The 13,433-nt window shown below is 39.6% G+C and overlaps 1 protein-coding gene across 1 annotated transcript in view; it reads right to left on the reverse strand.

Moving 5' to 3' along the window:
* Window positions 1-2,312: 2,312 nt before the first annotated feature.
* Window positions 2,313-13,433, reverse strand: part of kif26ba (kinesin family member 26Ba) — a 102,051-nt gene continuing 90,930 nt past the window's right edge. Inside the window, exons 25-27 of the mRNA XM_026171119.1 lie at window positions 9,916-10,181; window positions 7,642-7,792; window positions 2,313-6,033 (exon numbers count right to left, since the gene is read on the reverse strand). Coding sequence (XP_026026904.1) covers window positions 5,885-6,033; window positions 7,642-7,792; window positions 9,916-10,181 — 566 coding nt within the window. The 3' untranslated portion in view covers window positions 2,313-5,884. The remainder of the gene's footprint in view (window positions 6,034-7,641; window positions 7,793-9,915; window positions 10,182-13,433) is intronic.

Below are 13,433 nucleotides of genomic sequence, written 5' to 3' on the forward strand. Positions count from 1 at the left end.
TGCACACACACACAGTTTTCCCATGTTAATCCCAAAATTCTGCCATATGCAAACTGATGACACTATGTCCTAGGGGCGTGTGTGCACGAATGGGTGTTTTTCTGCCATCTTTCTCAGTCTTCTCAAAAAACTGAGCTGATTTTTTTCCTTTTGGCTCAAAATATTTTTTGTAATTATAGAAAAAAAAACTGTAGAAACGAGGTATCAACAGATTATTTTTCAACTTTGAAGAGAGAAACGATGCAAGCTTACTGTGTTTCAAAGACTGAGTGGACCCTAGTGGAGTGAATGGCCTGTGGGAGCCGTCTGTGCTGCTGCACCGCTCCTACCTACATTACTCACTTCATTGGTTTTGTTGCTTTCAGTCCTTCACTCGCTCACTTTTCCCATATAACATCCATCAAATGAGATTTAGTGTTTCTTAGCTATAACCTCCTGTCTCTCCCTCTCTGTCACTCACTGTCTCTCTTCCCCATTTATATCTCTCTCTCTCCAAAGGCTTTCAAATGAAATTCTCTATTTGCCGGAGTCTCTCTTTCTCTTTCACTGCACGTCTCTGCAGGCAACCTGACCACACAGAAATAAAGAACACCAAATGTTTTTTTCTTTCTTTCACCACCTCAATTCATTCCCCCCTCTACCATTTACTCAGCCTCATTTTTTAATTTTCACATTTTCATTCTCATTTTCAGAGACACTCTATGTCACTGTTCCTCCCCCTGCACTACCTCACCTTTACTGTCACCTTACTCGCTATCTGCTAATATTATTCATTTCCTCTCGCTCCATCTTAATAACTCTCCTCTCCATAATTTACCTTTTCTTAAAGATACAAAAGTCAGAAGTTTTCCTACCAGAACTGTGGGATTTGTGTCTTATTTGGTTTTGGCTCACTGATGTTTGCTTTTACTCACTTTTGCTTCAGTACTTGATTATATTTAGGTAATTAAAAGCAAAAAAACCAAGCATTAACCTTGCAGCAAAATGATGCTTACCCAGTGTGTTTAAATGAAAGACCAAGAGGTCCTTTAAGTGTCCACATGTGACAAGTTAGTAGTCACATGTAATTTGGCGATGCTAGCAGCTTTGCCAAAATACAGTATTTGAGGCTGTGAGGATGAGAACGCTGTGGCTTTTTCAGTCCTTTGATTTAAGAGCAGACTTAAATCAAAGGACTGTGAAGCTTAATAGTAACTACCATTACTGCAGTCACCTGAAAACACTTAAACCTGTTCTCTGCATGTTGACTAAAAGTTGCACACTTGCTTTTTGAGGATTTTTAGCTATGCTAGAGTCACTATTCTTGCATTCATTGGTTCCCAATTTCTTAGGCTGTGTGTACACTCCACAAAAACCTAAGAGCTACAGCTCAGAGTCGACAGGCCTCAGTTAGCATGTTAAGTTCACGATAGTAAAATTAAAGACTGAACAGGTGTCACTTGTTTGGAAGGTTTGCCACAAGAAAGGTTCTTCTCTCTAAAAACAACAAAAAAAACATGGCCAGTTTTTGTAAGATTATAATTAATTAACAAACCACTTCTACAACAATGTGCTTAGATGAGACCAAAGTGGACATGCTGATGGACATAATTCAACGCACTCTTATCAGCTGTCAAGCACGGTGGGCTTATGTTGCAGCTACAAGAGTTGTAGTATTGAGTTGAGCTCTTCTGCAGTTATCTCATAGTATTAGTTACAAATCACCTAAAGGATCCTTCTTTTGCTACACTTTTAAAATACAGTACAGTGTAATCTTATATTGAATAATTTCACCTACTTTATTTCTCTTGTACAGTTTTGGTGCTTCTTCTTGTCACTCCTCTCTTCTTGGATAAAAAGCAGTCCTGTACTCGTCTTCTTTCTCACTTGTCTTCCTTTCTTCTTGCATTTCCCCCTTTGCTACCTTTATTCTTCTCTCGTCTCTAATCTATTATTTCTCCTCGCTCCCATTCCTGCCTTCTCCTCCTTCCTGTTCCCTGCCGTGCACTGATGATCAAAGCAGGCTCAACAGGGCATTACTGTATGTCACAGAAAAGCTGCCTACAGGGTACTCAAGGTCCACATTTACACATGCTCTGGAAACTAAATGATATTTTTGAGTTGTCCCAGTCCCTTGTTTATGTAAATCTAACAGCCCAATGCAATAACGTACAATGTTACGTGTTCCATGTTACATCATTTAAATTTCTGATGAGTTTGAGTCGTAATGCAAAAGATTTTTAGTTCATCAGAAGTGAAACAGCACGCCTTCTGGACATCTGCACACTACTTCGTCTATTCTGTGTGCAAAGAATGAAGCATCAGGTGTGAAACTCTTTTAATACATTCCTTTATTTACATCCCTCCATCTTTTTCTTCCGTCTTTACCATATGTCAGACCAGATTTCACAAAAACGGTAAATCTGCAGTGGACAATATGAGCACAGCGAGACTCCTGTGCACCATTTGTTCCACATTTACACTGATAATGTGTTGTTTTAAATAGAATTACTGAGGGTATTTAGCATGAATATGTCTCACAACTGGCATTTTTATCAAGAGACTGGAACAGAAAAGTGATTTTTTTATTTTTAGTTATCCAGAGATCTTCAAACAACTGACCCTGTGTCTTACAACTGAGCAAAGCAGAAGTTGACTCCTAATGCTAATGATAACATCTGTTTTTGGTAAATGTGGTCTGACCCGGACTTTAACACACAATGCTCCCTAAGATGCCTTGTATGAGATTTACAGATAGCACATTATAATTCTTAAATGTGTCTACAAAATATGCACCAGCACAGCATATTTGTCAGTTTATTCCATAGATCATGTGATGCTTATGTTGTGCAGAGTGACTTTGCAGATGGAAATCTGTGAATAACTTGATTTAAAACACCCCGCTATTCTTTTAGCTGTAATAGTTTCTAGCAATTTTTGATTATTACTACAATAATAAAGGGATATCCCATTAGATTTGGCAGTAACATATCAAGGAAGAAACCTCCCACATAGCATCTTAAAAAGGATAGTTCAATACAAGCCATTAGCTCATTTAGAGGTTAGATTTCCCAAAACACTCGCTGCTAATTACACAGGGCTGCAGTTCATAAGACACAGACATTTCTCTTAAAGCAACACAGCTGCCTTCATACTGGAAGGCTTCTGATTTGCATGTAATCAACTAGCATCCCTGTTCTGCATGTGAATGTTTGGGGAACCAAACCCATTGAAATCCTCAAGAGGAACAACAGGAGCAAATGAAACCAACAACAAAAAAAATATCTAAAATAAAAATGATGGCATATATGCTATGTGCACAGTATATATATTTATATATGACATGGGCTCAGCAAAGTATGTACAGTTATTTTTCTTTTTCATCAATGCATAGTAACTTTGTAAGATCATGAGGTGTACGTAAATAAGAACATTAAGTAGCAACTCAAATAAATAAACTTTCATTCATGACTTGCACAATGAACACGGGGATAAAAACAGGAAATGATCAGAGATGCTCTTAAAAAACAAAAAAAGCCTCTCAAGTTTGTCAAAAGCGTCTTGCTCTCAGGGGTAATTTCTCACTAGATTATCTCTTGGCTATCCCCGCCAGTATGCACTACATGAAATCATTAGCTGATTCAGATCCACGTGAAGATAAAAACTTCACTGAATTAACTGTATTTTCTGTTTCAGCGACAGCACGTTCTGGTTTTTTGCTCTTAGTGGAGGAAAAAATCAGCACTACAACGCTTTTGACAAATTACACCAATACGGTGACATCATTTCCACTGCTCTCATGTCGCTCTCCCATAATGCTCTCTGCTCGACAACAACAGACACGATGACAGTGATGTAGAAGAAGCATTTGAAAGGCGTTGTTTTGTGTTTCAGGGGGAAATGGACTCTTTCGTATATTTATATTTGTACAAACATTTAGATCATAAGTATCTCAAGCACCATAGATAATAATACTAACAAATCTTAGGAGTTGCTATCCATCCAAAAAGTGGAACCAGGCAGAGATCTATGTCTTAAGCTCGTCTCCTCCCTTTTTAATTAGGTTCCTTTAATTTTTTTTATATAATTTAATTGTCCTTTACAATATAGGGGATATTAAAAGTTTTTAAACACCCTATAGCTGTAGTCCCAAAATATTGATTAAATCTACTACCTTGTTTCATTATAATTAAATGTTAAACACAGTATATTGACGCACCTGCGTGTCCCTCACAATTTATCTATAAATATGTCTCCAGATTTCGATTATCCTGCTCAATGCTACTATCGTACATAGTCTCTACATGGTCCCATTGCACTCAAATAAAAAAAGGATACCTTATTATAAAACACACACAATGACAAATCATTCAGTTTCTTTTAGAATAGAGCAGAACAACACAGATACGAATAACAGACAGACTGCCTGTGAGTCAGGCAGGGAGGCAGGGAGTCAGTCGTTGGTTGTATTTAACACCAGATCAGAGAGAAGTGTTTTCACCTCTACTACCTTCTGACATTTCATAGCTTTGTGAACATTAAAAATTTCTATCAAGGGAAACATCGTGTATGAATGCCCCGGAGGGCCAAGAGTCACATGTGCTCCGTTTGTGAGTAAAGCCAAAGTAAAAACGACACCACAGGATACCAGATTCAGTGTTTTTGTTTAAACACACATAACTTTGTGTCCGGGAAAAATGTTTAATGCTTTTAACTTTAGGTTTTTGGTCCTTCCAAGTTTAATTAAGTTAATCTGTAGTTTTCCTTTAAAGGGGACCTATTATGCTTTTCCTGTTGGGAATAAGTACGAAGAACTAAAATGGTGTTTCACAGAGGATCAACTGAGAGCACTTCACTGAGGCCCAGTATAAAATAAATAAGGATTATTTTGATCTGTTGCTCATGCAAAGCGGCTCCTGTGGAGTCCGAGAGTAAAAATAAAGAGCATAACAGGTCCACTTTAACGTTGTTTCTCTGATCTCTAATCAATGTACCAAAGACCATACATTGAAACACACATTATTAGTTTGTTTATCATATAGTGAAACACTGACCCACAGTAAAACATCACATTTAGAAAAGAAAATGAAAACTGCTTCCAAGGACACTGATCTTTTCTGGATGTTTCTATACTAGCACCATACTTACTTGTACACAAATTTAGAGAGAAGGAGACTTGGTCTTGGTATTGTTGAAATGTTCACAAGGCACTTCTAAATCGTTTCCTTCGTCCTCTTGTCATTCTCTCTCGGTTAGTCTCTTTTAGTCGCTGCACAACAATACCAGGCCACTCTGTAGTCAGCACTCCGTATTTACAGCCAAAGGCTTTTAACCATGTAAAAAATGTTCTTCCAAAATGTGTTAGATGTGAAATTATTCTTCTCTTGCACTTCAACTTCAGCTTTCTCCTTCTTAAAAAATGGCAGTTTTTGTTCAGCTATAGCCTTTTTTTTTGCTCTCGGTACATTCTTTCAAAGTTTGACTCACTGCGTGTCACTGCGGTCCAATTATTTTGCTCTCTGGTTACTTGGTTTGACATGTCTTTTTAGACTCTCATACACTATTTGGGCAGCCATATTTTCTCTGATTGAAAGTAGCCCGTCCATTAGATAGTTTCTGAGGTTGTTTCCAAGCCCCAGCAAACAAATCTACAAATCTTGTCTCTGTTTTTCTGTTAATTTTTCTCCGTAAATCTTCTTTTGATTTTTCCGGCCACCTGGCCTTCTGCTTACTCACATCTGGACAAGACGCTGGAATAATATGCAGGATCATGCGGTCGGTCTATTCCTGTGTTCATCCTTCCAACTGTCGAGCTGCAGTTAAAGATTTTCTAAATGTGTTTGATTAGTCAGGGGAATGGTCTAGACATTGACATCGTCGAGGCCACTTCTCCACCTCCATCTGTCTACTGATGCCTTGAGGACACATCAAAGCAGGTGATCATCATAAGATGGGCTTTGCAGAAGTTGACTCTGGTCTCCAGTTTGTCTGTCACTGTTTCCAGAGCCTCCAAATACTCCAATGAGTCCACTTCATAGGCCTGCTGCAGCTCAACTGGACACAAATAGAAAGGTGGAGAAAATACATCATTCCTTGATAAAGTGCTGTTGAATGTGGGTTTAATAATTAAAAAGGTGCCACTGGTTATATTTTACATGTTATTGTTAAAATGGAATAATGATAAATGTCATAATAATAATTTATAACAATTATGATTTAAGAAAAAAGAAGGCGGCCGATGAGTTAATCATCACTCTCTCTACACCGGTCACTGTTGTGAGCACCTCAGACTCCAACATCATAGCTGTAATGGGCTTGATATCAAACAGTGATGGCATTGCCTGCTGGTCTCAGATTATCGAATAATGTAAAGAGAAAAACTTCCAGCTAAATCCCTGCAAGTCCAAGGACCTCATAATGGACTTTACGAGAGAGTAGCGGAGGAAATTTGGCCCTCTCTGCATATTTGGGGCCCATGTGAAGAGGGTAGATAACTTTAAACACGGTAGTGTTTACATCACAAAGGACCTGTCATGGTCCTGACACATGAAATCCCTGGTGAAGAAAGCCCATCAGCACCTATAGCATCTCAGGTACCTAAGAGACTTTAAACTCCCACTCAGGGTGCACAGGAACTTCTACACCTGCATCTTGAGTGGGAATATCAACACCTGGATGGTTAGTTGCACCAAGCAGGTGGTCTGTTAGCTGAGAGAATCTTCAAGACCACCCTCCCCCATCTGTGGGACAGCGTAGAATAAGATCTCAGAGGATCAATAGGAACTCCAGCCCTTCTTTTATGGTTGCATGATTCATTATGTTGGTTGCACTTTTATTTCATATACAGCCCAATAGGTACATAACTGAATAATTAAGTCTGATGTAGCCTATTGCTACTTATGTAAAATCTGCATTATTATCCAAGAACTGTTACGATTAGGATTCACATCACAATTCACACATAAATCAGAGATTTATCCATTTTTTCATACCCGAGTTTGTTTGTACTTTGCAAAAAATGTACAAAAAGTGCCTCTGACCATTTATTCAAAGAAATGACAGCTAGCTATCTTAGCGAATTTAAACACAGCTGTATTAAATCACTACTACTTATTGATAATTATTATTATTATTAAATGTGTTTTCTTAAAAAGAAGATTAGGGCATGGCAGCATGCTGATTGTATGCAAAAGCCTGTTTAGATGATTCTGATTTACTAAATTGTACAGTAGTAAGAAAATGTCCTTACAGTGCAATTGAGGGCAATTAAGCCACACCCTTACAAAAAAACACAACAAAGCAAAACATTATTTCGTATCGTGAAAGTTTGCCCCATCAGATGCATCAATCTGCAACAACACAATCCTTCCCACAAATGCATTTGTGTCTATTGAAGTAAAATCTATAATGCCCAGTCACTTCATATTTTAATAATGAAATGACAGAATGTATTTGTCTGAAGAATGAACCAGCAGTCATGTAGCACAGCATTAGTAATTAACATGAGTCATATAAAATATAAAAATATGCATCATAACTTAAACATAATAGACTTATTTATTTCAGAATAATCCTCCACTAAAATCCTAAACAGTTTCTAACCTCCTTTGCTCTCTCACACACAGACCTGTATTCCCTGATGTGTCAGAGGTCCACACTTACACTCAGTGGTCCACTTGTGTGGCTCCAGCATCAAGTACTGTTTGGTTTGTTCCAGTTCTTTCTTGAGACACTGGTACTTGGCTCTGACTTCACTGATTCGCTGCTGGCGGTGCTCCAACAGACGAAGCTTGGCACTGACATACACCACCTCCTGACACACAGAGAAGGCAGACAGATAGACACGGATTTTATTTAGCTTTATTTTTTCAGAGGAGCGTGTTGTGAAACACAGGTGGGTCTCCTTCAGCAGCAGCACGCTTAAAATTCACACAGTTAAATACATTCGCACCTCATCGTCTCCCACTGTGGCTGCAGCTGAGCGCCTTCGGACACTGAGCAGCTTTCACTGGAACACGATTGTGGCTTTCTTAAGGTTGCTGCAGGGAAAATCTATATTTCATGCTTTTTCTCCATTTCTCTTTTCCAGTGCTCACAGTGCTCTCTCCTCTGATCACATAAAGGTTTAACAGTGGAAACCCCCCCAAAACCTGCATTCATTTACAACAATTTCCTAAGTTTAACAATTTTATTCTGCAAAGTCCTCAGAATTTAGAATCATTTTTTTAAGTAAGCCAAGATATGTAGATTTATTTAAAAAGTTCACTGTTCACACAGAACTAAATGCTAATGTTGAGCTATTCATGTTCTGAAAATCCTTGCTGTTGTATTTTTTAAAACCTTTTGGTTTCTTTCCACACTGTCACAACAACACAAATCCTTTTTCATCCATTGCCCAACCACCAGCTTCCTCTTCTGGGTTTCCATTAGCAGCAGTGTCCAACACTTATTGTTTTTTAATGTGCTTCACCATCATTATTCATCAAATCAGTGTCACTGGAATCAAGAGCAATAGCCATCTTGCACTTCTGCTCTCCTTCTCCTTCACTCTTCTAAAGACATCCATTCATCCTTCCCCTTCAGTCAACCATAATAAATCCTAAAAGTTTTTTGCTATTTTCTTCTTCCTCCCTCTTTTACACGTGCTTCCTAGTCAGCCTCCTACATAACTGTAGTCCGGTGGGAACTAGATATTTTTAAAATGTGTCGAAATGAAGCTCTGAACACCGCATGTACAAATATCAAGTGGCAACAACCATCGTAACCGAGGATTGCTGAGTGGTGGCTCCAAAAACACTCCCAGTATCAACTTCCATTACAAATTCAATTAAATGTTCTAGTCACTCTGGTGTCATTAGTTCACTCTTCCTAATCAGTGTATTAGTGGCTATTTTTAGGCTTTAGAGAGAGAATGAGAGATACTGTTTGGATGAGGCAAGCCGGAAGTCCAATCCAAGAACCTGTTTTAGTTGAGAACTGGTGCCAAATTGTCTGGTTCATCTGAATAATAAATCACTTCCTGACATGGTTGATCTCATTACTGAGGTTTCAGCAGAACCAAGTCCGATTTAGCCTGTTTTTCTACTCTGATTCTACCCTGTATTCAGAGTCAGTCATAATAAAGTGCTACGTTAATGCTGGAAAGGAGGAACTGACAACCAATGAGATCTGTAGGCAGAACTGATAATGGCATTGACAACAATAAAATCTTGCTTAGATTATGATATGTTGTAATAACGTTTAATTTTCTTTTGTCCTCACTTGCTGGTGGTGTATGCAGAACTTTTCCATAGATGGTTTTGCTTTTCATCAGCGTGTCTTAATCAGTTTTGGGTTCACTGTAATTTTGTCCTGTTCTTTGAAAGTAATACCAGTAGACCCTCAGGGGATTCCACTATCCAAGAAAGTGAAAATATATTTTCTTTATGGTTTTAAATCTTAATGCACAAACTGTCACATTAAGTAAACTGCTTTAAATGTAACTCGTCTGTTAGCTTCTAGCTACACTCGCCTCCTCCACCCTGCTAATATTTGGAGCCTCGCCTGGCTCCAAGGAGACAAGATAGCACCAGACATTAACATTATTCTCTAGGCTTCAGTTTAGCTCTAATGCAAACTCACTGAGTGATATTATCAATATCCATCTTTACATACGCCACATGTTCCTTTACTAAAATGATATGCTGCTTCCTAAATTTGAAGTTTTGTTTTCCTGCAAACTGCCCAATAACAACGCACCCTGTGATGACACATATATGCCTGAATTTTTTACCTTTTGCCCATCACCCATTTAGGTTTTTGCTCAAGGACGTGTTGACATACGGGCAGGAAGAGATAAGGATCAAATTTCCAACCCTGCAATTTGTTGACCTGCTCCACCACTTGACCTACAACAGCTGTGCAGCTCAGGTGTCTTTCCTCCCTCCTCCCTCTCACCTTGCTCCCTCCTTTGTCCTTCCTTTTCTGCAGCCGTTCAACATCATCTATCTCGTACACCTTGATCTCAAAGGTTTCTGTTGTTGCGGTCACTGCCCGGAGGTTTGAGGGTGCAGGTGGCCCAAGTGGCCCGTCGACCCAGCATGCACCAGGGCTGGAGGAGGAGGAAGACGAGGACGTGATGGCTTGTTTGGAGGAACGGTGAGAAGGCGATGATGAAGAGGAGTCCAAGGTTAGTGCTGGGATCAGACGTCGACGCTGGAGACCTAAAAGAACAAATAAAAAGAAGATTACAGAAAGACTGTTACACACTGATGACAGGAATAGTGAAGTTTTGAGCTAAGACGATAAACTGTTCATATGAACGGCAGAATAAAAAGTGTCTTTTAATTCTAATTGAAGAAATATCGCATGTTTGGAGTTATATACATTCTACTTTTTGGTGCATTTTATATAGCATTGAAGTGCCAGGTTATAGAGTGCAAAAAAAGCTGAATATGTTTAAAAAATAACTGATCTGAGCCGATCTGATGCAGTTTTTTCCTAAATATACAAAGTGCCAAAGAATTTTTCAACTCTGCTTGTTTTATCTCATTCATATGCTTAGTTTGCTTGCAGTGCGTTTTACTCTCAAGATCACCATTAGTTTAGCTCCATAATCCTCAAACAGTGCATCAGTCCCTAGTGGTGTGGCACAGAGCCACCACAGGTGGGGTGTGGATGAACAGAAGAAAAATGCTAAATGAAACTAAGCTAAATGAAAATGGGAAAAACAAATACTGATATTATAGTGCTGAACTTTATTATTCACTAAAATAATTCTAGGGTGTAGTAATACCCAAAAGTGATGAGGTTCAAACCAACTATCAGAATGGGGACAAAGGAGGTCTGAAGTGACTCAGTGAGATCCTGCCAGATGTACTGGTCCTACCTAAGTCTAAGGAGCTGGGAAAGGAAAAAAAAAGTCTGGACTTCTTTAAGTTGCTTGAAGACGTTTCACCTCTCATCCGAGAAGTTTCTTCAGTTCTAAGGTCAAATGGTGGGGAGTCCCAGATTTAAGCCCTGTGGGAGTATTCCCCCAAGAGGGACACAAGGTGCATTGTTATTGGGCAGTTTGCAGGAAAACAAAACTTCACATTTAGGAAGCAGCATATCATTTTAGTAAAGGAACATGTGGCATATGCAATGATGGATATTTGTCCCTCTTGGTGGGATACCCCCACAGGGCTTAAATCTGGGACTCTCCACCATTTGACCCTAGAACTGAAGAAGCTTCTCGGATGAGAGGTGAAACGTCTTCAAGCAACTTAAAGAAATCCAGACGCCTTTTTCTTTCCAAACTTCTTAGACTACGATGACCTGGATGACTGAGAACCTTTAATGGTCCTACTGGAGTTTTCCCATACAACTATCTCTAGAGTTTATAGATAATGGTCAAAAAAACCCAGAACCCACAGAGAAGAGAATAACTGAACTGCTTTGAGCTAATAAGAACGCAGTAACTCAAATAACCAGTTGTTATAACCAATGTATCCAGAAGTGCATGTCCAAATGCACATGTCAAATCCTGAAGCAGATGGCAGAAAACCACACCGGGTGCTACTTCTGTCAGCTAAGAACGGAAAACTGAGGCTGTAAATCACCCAGACTCACAGAGATCAGAAAACTGCTGCTGGGTCAGAGTTTGGTGTGAACAACATGAAAGCATAGATCCTTCCTGCTGTGCATCAATGGTTCAAGCTGCTGGTGGTAGTGACAGCACCCATTTAGTATAACTTAAATGACACAGCCTACCTGACTATTGTAGCTGACCATGTTTATCCCTTTATGATCACACTGTACACTTCTTCTAATAGCTGATTCCAGCAGGATATCACACTACAAAGTTAAAATCATCTTTAATGCGTTTCCTGAACACAACAATGAATTTAGTGTAGTCAAGCACCCTTCACGTACACCAGATCTCAAGCTAATTTGTGACGATATCATGTCAATATGAATTAAAATCTGTGAGGAATGTTTCCAGGACCTTGTTGACTCTTCGTCATGAAGAATTAAAAAGCTCTGAAGGCAAAGACAGGCCCAACCCTGTGCTAACAATGTGAAACTACAGCAATGAAATGACCAATATTCACCCTCGGGGTCTTCAGACATAGCTAAATGGTAAATGGCCTGTATTTATATAGCGCTTTTCTAGTCCCTAAGGACCCCAAAGCGCTTTACATATCCAGTCATCCACCCATTCACACACACATTCACACACTGGTGATGGCAAGCTACATTGTAGCCACAGCCACCCTGGGGCGCACTGACAGAGGCGAGGCTGCCTGACACTGGCGCCACCGGGCCCTCTGACCACCACCAGTAGGCAACGGGTGAAGTGTCTTGCCCAAGGACACAACGACCGAGGCTGTCCAAGCCGGGGCTCGAACCAGTAACCTTCCGATTACAAGGCGACCTCCCAACTCTTGAGCCACGATCGCCCCATATGAGCTATATGATCTTTTTTGATTTAACATATTTGACACATTCTTACATTTCTGTTAAATCATATTTGTTGTGTAGCAATGAAGAAAAAAAACTGGGAGACATTACTGGAACTATTTTATAGTACAGCAGTTTAGCTACAAGCTTTAGTCTTACATTGAACTGCAATATATCTGACATCTCTCTGCTAAGAAAAAAGACATCTTTCCAAATTTCAGATTCTTCCTTGAACGCAATAAAACCCCTTAAGTGTCGGTTCACTCAGTGGGCATACCTTTCTTGTTTTGCACAGACATGATCGGTGGGAGGGGGGAGGAAGACAGATAAAAGACTCACTGGAGAGAGACATAAAGGAGGGGACAAAAGAAAACTGTCGCGCGAGACAGAATGTGAAATTGATAATGGAGAAGTGAAGTGAGATAAATAAAAAAGCAGGTAGAGCTCATAGATAATAGCAGCGGGTCAGTCTCTAATCTAACCACTGCGCAACACTGAACACACGTGCGCTTTGCATGGAAATTTCCAGACATGTCAACAGGAATGAGAGTTATCAGATTCACCAGAAAGTCAGTGATAAGGTATGTGTGAGAGAGGGGAGAGGAAGTGCTGATTTTAATAAGGTTGCAGCTGTCTTTTGGTCTCGAAGCAGCGCATAAAGGTCAAGCAGAGACATTTGTATTTCATTAGGAAGCAGCATAGAACGGGACAGAGAAAGATTGAGTCTGCGGGGAGAGGAAGATGCGAGGGAAGCGAGCTGGATGAATGACAGAGAGATGGGGTGAATACGTGGAATATGAGGAGAGAGGTAAGCACATGAATCCAGCCTAATGAAAATCAAGGATAAAAAGAGAGACTCAGCTGGAGATGTAATTAACATTTCAGCTGGATATTGCCTCGGTCCTTTATACACATGCTCTTTCTGCCATTTTATTATTAAGAGTATAATCAGTTTTCTATCACCGGGGCTCAACTGTATCAATCGTTCCTCGCTTACTGGCTTCACCTTGATTCACAACAAACACAGAATAATC

The sequence above is a fragment of the Astatotilapia calliptera genome, chromosome 1, assembly GCF_900246225.1.
Source record: "Astatotilapia calliptera chromosome 1, fAstCal1.2, whole genome shotgun sequence".
In the NCBI taxonomy this organism is placed as follows: Eukaryota; Metazoa; Chordata; class Actinopteri; order Cichliformes; family Cichlidae; genus Astatotilapia; species Astatotilapia calliptera.